The sequence below is a fragment of the Leguminivora glycinivorella genome, chromosome 14, assembly GCF_023078275.1.
Source record: "Leguminivora glycinivorella isolate SPB_JAAS2020 chromosome 14, LegGlyc_1.1, whole genome shotgun sequence".
Classification (NCBI taxonomy): Eukaryota; Metazoa; Arthropoda; class Insecta; order Lepidoptera; family Tortricidae; genus Leguminivora; species Leguminivora glycinivorella.
In genome coordinates this window covers 7,814,883-7,823,379 of record NC_062984.1, presented here as the reverse complement: position 1 = coordinate 7,823,379, position 8,497 = coordinate 7,814,883, and the positions used below count along the sequence as shown (strand labels likewise).

At 35.8% G+C, this 8,497-nt stretch overlaps 1 protein-coding gene across 1 annotated transcript; it reads right to left on the bottom strand.

The window, feature by feature from the left end:
* Window positions 1–3,179: 3,179 nt before the first annotated feature.
* Window positions 3,180–7,467, bottom strand: LOC125233509. Its single transcript, XM_048139552.1, has 5 exons — window positions 7,429–7,467; window positions 6,073–6,239; window positions 5,196–5,383; window positions 3,760–3,923; window positions 3,180–3,402 (listed from the first exon to the last, which is right to left on the bottom strand). Exons 2-5 carry the CDS (start codon window positions 6,227–6,229, stop codon window positions 3,180–3,182), a joined length of 732 nt encoding a protein of 243 aa, XP_047995509.1. The 5' UTR covers window positions 6,230–6,239; window positions 7,429–7,467.
* Between the last annotated feature and the right edge of the window lie 1,030 nt (window positions 7,468–8,497).

Here is an 8,497-nt window from a genome sequence, read left to right as displayed (position 1 = left end):
AGCTCGTGTAGGTGAACGCGTACTATGCTTGTATGAGTGAGATATGACAGGTCGACTGTTCGCGTTTTTGACAGGCGGTAACTGTGAGGTAACCGAGAGGGGGTGGGCGGCACTTTCAGCGGGGAGCGGGAGTGGCCATACTGTACGATAGTACTCTTTATTATACTGTGGCGCCATGTTGCAGAATTTCATTAGAACTATTTTCATACTATATTCAACTGTCAATGTCACCGCATAACGCGCAATCATCCTGACAATAAAATACAATCATATATTTCTGGTCAGTCTTTAGATTTATTTATTTATTCTTATAGAACCGGCCATTTTCGCACACAAAAACTTTCTTTTTAACCGCCTTCCAAATCTCAAAGGAAGGGGTTCTCAATTCGTCTGTATTTTTTTTTTGTTTTTTTTATTTTTTTTAATGTTTGTTCCTCGATATCTCCGTCGTTACTGGACCGATTTTGAAATTTTTTTTTTGATTGAATGTATATGCATACAGATTGGTCCCATTTTTCTCAGAACCCAGTTCTGATGATGGGATCCTGGAGAAATCGAGGGAACTCCTCGAATCTGAAAGGCATACATATAGTGATTTTTGTGTTTTTAAAGGAACAGCATGCATTTAGGTACGGAACAGTGACATTTGGTGCAGTGGAACTGCTGATGATGGCCAGAATAGAACTCTTCAAATCTGAACGGCACGCTTATAGTGACTTTGGTATTTTTATAAGAACAGCATGCACTTTTATCCAGAACAGTGACATTTGGTGCAGCGGAATTGCTGATGATGGTCAGAACCGAACTCCTCAAATCTGAACGGCACGCTTATAGTGACTTTGCCATTTTTATAAGAACAGCATGCGCTTACGTCTAGAACAGTGACATTTGGTACAGTGGAACTGCTGATGGTCAGAACCGAACTCCTCAAATCTGAACGGCACGCTTATAGTGACTTTGGTATTTTTATAAGAACAGCATGCACTTGCGTCCAGAACAGTGACATTTGGTGCAGTGGAACTGCTGATGATAGTCAGAACCGTACTCCTCAAATCTGAACGGCACACTCATAAGTGACTTTGGTATTTTTGCAAGAAAAGCATGCATTTAAGTTCAGAACAGTGACATTTATTTATTTAGTTATGTTTGTTAAGCATATTGAGTTTTCAAGTCAAAGTTTGTCAAGCTTCGATTTCTTATAATATAATATCGGATTCATGAGGAATTGAGGAAACTCCTCAAACCTTAACGTTATACGTATTTTCATTTATGTTGCCATCTAATAATTAAAGCATTAAAAGCAGTTTTAAAAAATACCTACACATTTCTACATAATCCAACATTCGCAAGTAACTTTCACCAGAACCCGAAAGGCGACGGTTTTTTTTTCTTAAAAATTATTTTTTGTTTTTTTTTATTTTTTTTAATGTTTGTTCCTCGATATCTCCGTCGTTACTGGACCGATTTTGAAAATTTTTTTTGATTGAATGTATATGCATACAGATTGGTCCCATTTTTCTCAGAACCCAGTTTTCATGATGGGATCCTGGAGAAATCGAGGGAACTCCTCAAATCTGAAAAGCATACATATGGTGATTTTTGTGTTTTTAAAGGAACAGCATGCATTTACGTACGGAACAGTGACATTTGGTGCAGTGGAACTCCTGATGATGGTCAGAATGGAACTCCTCAAATCTGAACGGCACACTTATAGTGACTTTGGTATTTTTATAAGAACAGCATGCACTTACGTCCAGAACAGTGACATTTGGTGCAGTGGAACTGCTGATGATGGTCATAACGGAACTCCTCAGATCTGAACGGCACACTTATAGTGACTTTGGTATTTTTATAAGAACAGCATGCACTTACGTCCAGAACAGTGACATTTGGTGCAGTGGAACTGCTGATGAAGAGTGAGCCGCCCCTGGTTAGAGTTCCGTTTTGATAACCATTATCATCTGTAAGTACTTCAGAATCATCCAAATTTCAAAATTGGTTCAGAAATGACGGAGATATCGAATAACAAACATTAAAAAATATACAGACGAATTGATAACATAATCCAATCCATTTGAAAGTATTTATCACCAAAACCCCAAAGGAAGGCGGTTTTTTTTTTCTTAAAAATTATTTCTAAAATAGGTAAATTTAATGTTTTTCCTACTCAGAATCACTCCCTTTCGATCCTAATAAGTAGGTGTAAAAAGCGTCCCGTTTCTTCACTTTATTACCATTTTTCAAGCACTGTACAAGTGTACAGCCATCTTTATTATACTGTGGTACAGCGGTTACAAAGTGGAAAGTATGCAATATAATAGAACATTTTGGAACTATTTTTGTCTGTTTCTTTTTTGCCCTATTCAGATCGAAAGAGCTCGAGATTCTGAGTAGGAAAAATATAAAATTTTGCTACATTACAAAAATATTTTTGGTGATTCTTCTCGCGAAAATGCCCAACCCTCAACGTTGAGCAAATATGCACGAAAATACTCTGAAAACGCTCAAGGTTATTCAGCTCAAAGCCATTGTTTGCTAAAAGATCCCGCCCCAAACTTATTACTGCAAATTGACGTCAATTCCGGCATCGCAAGACAAACCGCCCGGACCAAAGGTTGCCCGGGTAATGCAAAAAAATAATGCTTTCGACCCGACGGTGACGGGTACATAAATCACTTTATTCTGCCCGCTCCCATACCTTCCACTACGTGAATGGACTGTAAAGGATGCAAGTTAAGTGTGTAAATCACAGCCCACACTCGAGGGAAATCGCGTAAATTGTTACTAGTGATTGATTCGGAAAGGTATTGGCTCCATTGCTCACAAATTTGACTGCTGTAGTGCCCTTTGTGATTGGATTCGTGAGTTGAGTTTAACATTTCTAATGTTTGAAAATGGAACTGATTTACAGTCTGACCAAAAAAAAATAGAAACATTGAAGTGTCATCCCTTTCAAACAAATATGTATGAGAAAACGGGACGGCACTACGATGTTGGTACTTTTACTGCTTCTTATACAATGTGTAAGCCTCATACGGGCGAAAAATTAAACCAGACAGAATTCATTAATTAAGAGATATTTTTAATTTTCTCTAAATATTCACTAAAGTTCTCTATTTTCTCAGCAGCAATGTACTGTAAACATGGTTGCGATTATGCTGCACTACATAATAATGAACCTATAAATCCAAAAAACGGTCGACACAAACATATGAAAAAAGATCTCTTATTGGTTTTAAATAAATTTTATTGTCGAAGATCACGCCGTACTTACGGCCGAGTTCCTGAAGGTCCACGTTCAGTACAGTCTCCCAGTTTTCTTTCTCAGCAGCCTTCTGAGAGGCGATGCAAGTCATGAGAGCTCCGGTGGCCGGAACATTGTGGGCCACACATGCCAAGCATCTAAAAATACTAGTTTTTAATGATTCACACTTAGTTTAATTAAATTTATGTGAACTGGTAATCTTGGGAATAACTCGTTACCATCATGCAAGTAACTGGCAAAAGCGATCTGATATCGAGAGTAGTCGAGAACCCGAAAAAAAAACATGTTCTATACTGGTCACTGTAAGTCCAGTCTAAAAATATTTTAATATTTAAATAGTAATTATAATTAGTCATTCAAATTCAGCTAAGAACCGCGTGTCTAAGATATTTTACTCTTTATACGATTTCAAAGTAAATAATAATCGCGCGTCTAAGATTTCTCACTCTTTATCCCTTCATCATTTTCTATGGAATAAATATTCATAAATTTACCTGGCCTTCAAAAATTCCGTCATGATCCCTAATCTTCTGAATTCAGGGTGGACAACCGCACCAAAACCCTCATAAAAGTGGGAAATGTTTAGCTTCTTCATTATATTTAACAAAGACGCATCCTCCATCAATTGAGACAATGTTTGGAGCTCCTTCGTTTTGCGCTACAATTTAAAAAATATACATTTTTACATACCAATTTTTTTTTAAATTTATTTATTGAAAAACACTTATACTAGGTACTATTTTTTTTACATTGGAACAGCGAGCGAAAACCGCTAACGGTTTATCTGCCGCCGTTGTCGCTCGTTTACATTGTAGGTATTTTATTTAATTATTATCTAAGTAGGTACTTAAACAGTTCTTATCTAATTAATAAGGAAAGAAGCATTAACTTTAGCTGGTTGTTGCTAAACAACCCGGGTGCGCACCTGTACTTGGCAACAATAGGTTTTTTATAATTGTTTTTGTCTCGTGCGTATTATTAATTATGTTACGATTCCCAATCCTATTATGCTTATGTACATTCCATTATGTCTTACGGTATAATTCTGTGGGGAAACTCGTCGGACCATCAGAGAGTTTTGAAAATGCAAAAGCAAGCGATAAGAGTGTTCATGAACGCGGGATAAAGAGATAGGTACGTGCAGAGAATACTTCCAAACCCTTAAAATAATGACGTCAGTACACATGTTTCGAAAGAAAGGTGACTCCGAGCGCCCGAATCGTTACCCAAACGATCTCTGCGTAAGTCCCCACAAACTCGCCATGACACAAAAATTGCCAGGTCAAAATTGCCATTGGTCGTAAACTTTTTAATATGTAAATTACCTGAACATTTCAAGAGGGAATCAAGCTTGGGAGTTTTTCGTGCTCAAGTGAAAGATCTGTTATTAAGCAAGACACTACTATAAGTGAATTGAAGTGAGTGTGTACCTATACTATAAGTGAATTTTATGAAATGTTAATGTGAAAATAATGAAATGTAGTTATTAATTTTTAAAATTCTTGACTAGTCACACTTGTTAGTAGTAGTATGCATATATATATATATATATATATATATATATATATATATATATATATATATATATATATATATATATATATATATATAGTCCTCCACATCGATTTCGACGACGGCGACCTCAGCAGTCAAGAGTTTTCCCTGTGACCTTGTTAGTAGTATGGGTATTGTGTACACAATATATATTTTAAATGTACATATTACCTTGTGTGATAATAAACAATTATCTATCTATCTATCTATATATCATACCAAAGACATATACAACAACAATACCTACTATGATCTTGCAACTAAAAAAAGCCTTATTATCCGTATAATTTCTAAATAATTTGTCGTTTGTTTGTTTGTTTTTCATTAGTGGTAATGTTTGACTTCCATTCCGTTTTTATAGAGCGATGCTAATTACCTTCATGTCCTGCATATTGTCAGGTCTCACTTCAGTAACTAATATCATAGACGAGACACCGATGATCCGTCCAACTTTACCATCAACTCTTTTTTCACAACATATTACACTGTGACAAGCAGGATCTTTTAATGATTCCGTTACCAGTGTTTTTAACTCTGCTATTGCTTCTGGATTTCGTGAAATTCCTGGACAAAGCAAAATATCAGCTATATTACAAAATCTAGCAGGCCTCTTAACTAAAAAAATTAGAACTAGGGTGCATTGGGGTAATTTCGAAGTATAGAAATGCCCGGGTAATTTCGAAAGAGGAATCTTGATATGATGGAAATAATGGTGATTTTTGTGTGACTTTCGAAATTAGACGACTTTTAAAATTACCCCAATGCACCAACACATAATTATGTATACCTCATTAGATGCAAAAACCTTTAGGTACTTGATACGATTTCCACGGATTAGTTTTGGAAACTACGATTAACTAAAACCTTTGATCATATTGTTTATCTTACCCGAGATTAAAGTTGCTATTAGAAGTTATTGCTCAGTAACTGCTTAATATTAAGCAGGCCGCAAAACAAAAAAAAAACACTATCAGAATCGTGAAACGATTTTTTAATTAAGGAATTAAATACTAGCTAACTCCTACATATTATATAATGTTAAAATACAACTTGATACAACATATAGGTACATCCATCCGGCAGACCACGTATGCGATGGCGGAACGAGTTGGACTTCTTTTTGAAAGAATGACCGAGGACTGCTCAAAACAGAGGGAAAGGAAAAAGCCAGGGGAGGCCTTTGCCCAGCAGTGGTACATCGCAGGCTCTCAATAATAACACATTTACATATTATAAATTTTCATAAAAATTACCTGCAGCCACGAGAAATGTTTCTTCTGAAAAGAAGTTATCAACAAACAGCTGCACACCATCATCTATCCGGGTTTTTGGTAAATCTTGGATGCTTAGTCTCACCAGTAAGCCATCACTTCTCATTGCTTGGAATGTAGACCACACTCGTTCAGACATAATTTAGGTACTGAGTCAAAATTGATATTAAGTAAATATTTATTTCAATTGGTAAGATTTTCTTAAAATTTTATCTAGAGTAAGTTCACACGATGAAAAATCCTTTTATTAATAAACTAATTTTAAATTATACAAAGAGCGTAGCCGTGTTTGCATAGAAAATCGGCCCTTTCGCCAAATGTTCACTGTAATTTTTTTTTAAAGAGCTCTCATGACAAATATTATTTACTGTAAGTTTGAGGTTTCTATCTTTTTTATTTTCTGAGATATGATTTTTTTATTAATTTACATAATATCCATTTTTTTCAACATTGGCTAATGCGATTCACTTGAACTTTTGGGACAATAATATACATGTAATGACTCACATGTTCTAGCAATAATATTTAATAGTGCCGAAAAAAATCTTGGCTTAAAGTAGGAAACAAAACTTCAGTATTTTTTTCTCGCTTTTTAGAAAAGCGACACCTACAGTTCTTTGTCAAGTAATTGCTTATATAAAGGCCTGCAACATATATTTTTTTCAAAATAATCCAGTAGGTACTTCATACTAGAAAATGGAATAATAAAGGATACTACCCATACCGCAAACGAGCTACACAGTAAATAGGTGAATTTTAGTCGTAATACCTTTATGAATGCAATCTTCCAGTACCAATATTGTTAATAATAAAGAGGTTTGCGACTAAAATTCACCTATTTACTGTGTAGCTCGTTTGCGGTATGGGTAGTATCCTTTATTATTCCATTTTCTAGTATGAAGTACCTCCTGGATTATTTTGAAAAAAATATATATTGCGGGCCTTTATATAAGCAATTACTTGACAAAGAACTATAGGTGTCGCTTTTCTAAAAAGCGAGAAAAAAAAATACTGAAGATTTGTTTCTTACTTTAAGCCAAGATTTTTTTCGGCACTATTAAATATTATTGCTAGAACATGTGAGTCATTACATGTATATTATTGTCCCAAAAGTTCAAGTGAATCGCATTAGCCAATGTTGAAAAAAATGGATATTATGTAAATTAATAAAAAAATCATATCTCAGAAAATAAAAAAGATAGAAACCTCAAACTTACAGTAAATAATATTTGTCACGAGAGCTCTTTAAAAAAAAATTACAGTGAACATTTGGCGAAAGGGCCGATTTTCTATGCAAACACGGCTACGCTCTTTAAAAACTAATAAACGGATACCTACTAAATTACTTCAATACACACTGACACAATAGGAACTCTTTACTTTATCTAATACAGCAATCACCTGTGTAATTAGTATTTATTTAACCTTGTTCTGCTTGCTCAAATTATAGCAAGTAGGTAATTTTTTCTGTGTAAAATAGTTGATCTTGTGCAAAGATTATAATACCCACAAGGAGAAGAACGCCAACTCCATACAAAAAATGCCCCGTTCCAATCACACACACACTTACACACCTTGACACGTTTATACTAGGTAGTGGCGGTCTCAATCAAATTCCAACGGACATTAACCCTTTAACCGCCAGAGTCTGATATATAAGACATCACATATCCAGCTCATTCCGCCATAGTCTGATAAATAAGACAAAGATCTGATTTTTTTACAGCCCATTTATAACTCCCATAACTATGCCAACCTTACTCTGCGTGGTACAATACCTGTCGGTGGCGACACGAGCACGCTCGATCAAAAATTTCTGGCGGTTAAAATGGAACTAAAATTGACAACCGGTTTAGCGCATGCACGGATCCAGGGGAGGAGTGTCATGTCATTCCCCCCCCCCTCGGAAGCCTAGGTTGGTCATACAAATAGACCACGTGACCCCTCCACGAAGCTGGATCCGCCGCTGGTTCCGCCACTAATTCTATCGATAAACATAATTTTCCCCTCACTAGCTCGGAAACACGTGTTTTGTCCTTTAATACCAGCGGGTAAAAACGCATTTTATCCACTAGTGAGTAAAGTAATTTGACCTTGAATAAAGTCAAATTAACTGCTTTAAAATTGATAAAAGTAGGTGAATCTAGTAATAAAGATGATTTACCACCTGTGGAACTACTGGAATCAGTGATAAACGCATTTTTTGCGTTGAAGCTTCCTCGCTATAGTGAGGGGAAAAGTTTTGTGTTACACTCGGGTGCAAATGTATTTTACTTCTCGTGTGTTAAAAAACTCGCAAGTTCAGGATTCTATTCTCGAACCACTCGCTTCGCTCGTGGTTCAACTATAGAATCCTTTCACTTGCTCGTTTTTCAATTCCACACTCGGCGTTAAAATACAACTTTGC

Bases quoted from the DNA above. Each gene is read 5' to 3' on its own strand.
- LOC125233509 (XM_048139552.1), bottom strand. From the start codon at position 6,229: ATGTCTGAACGAGTGTGGTCTACATTCCAAGCAATGAGAAGTGATGGC. The intron at 5,384-6,072 runs GTAATTTTTATG...TGCTTTGTCCAG, and splicing joins AACATTTCTCGTGGCTGCAG to GAATTTCACGAAATCCAGAA. The intron at 3,924-5,195 runs GTAATTAGCATC...TTTAAATTGTAG, and splicing joins ACAATATGCAGGACATGAAG to CGCAAAACGAAGGAGCTCCA.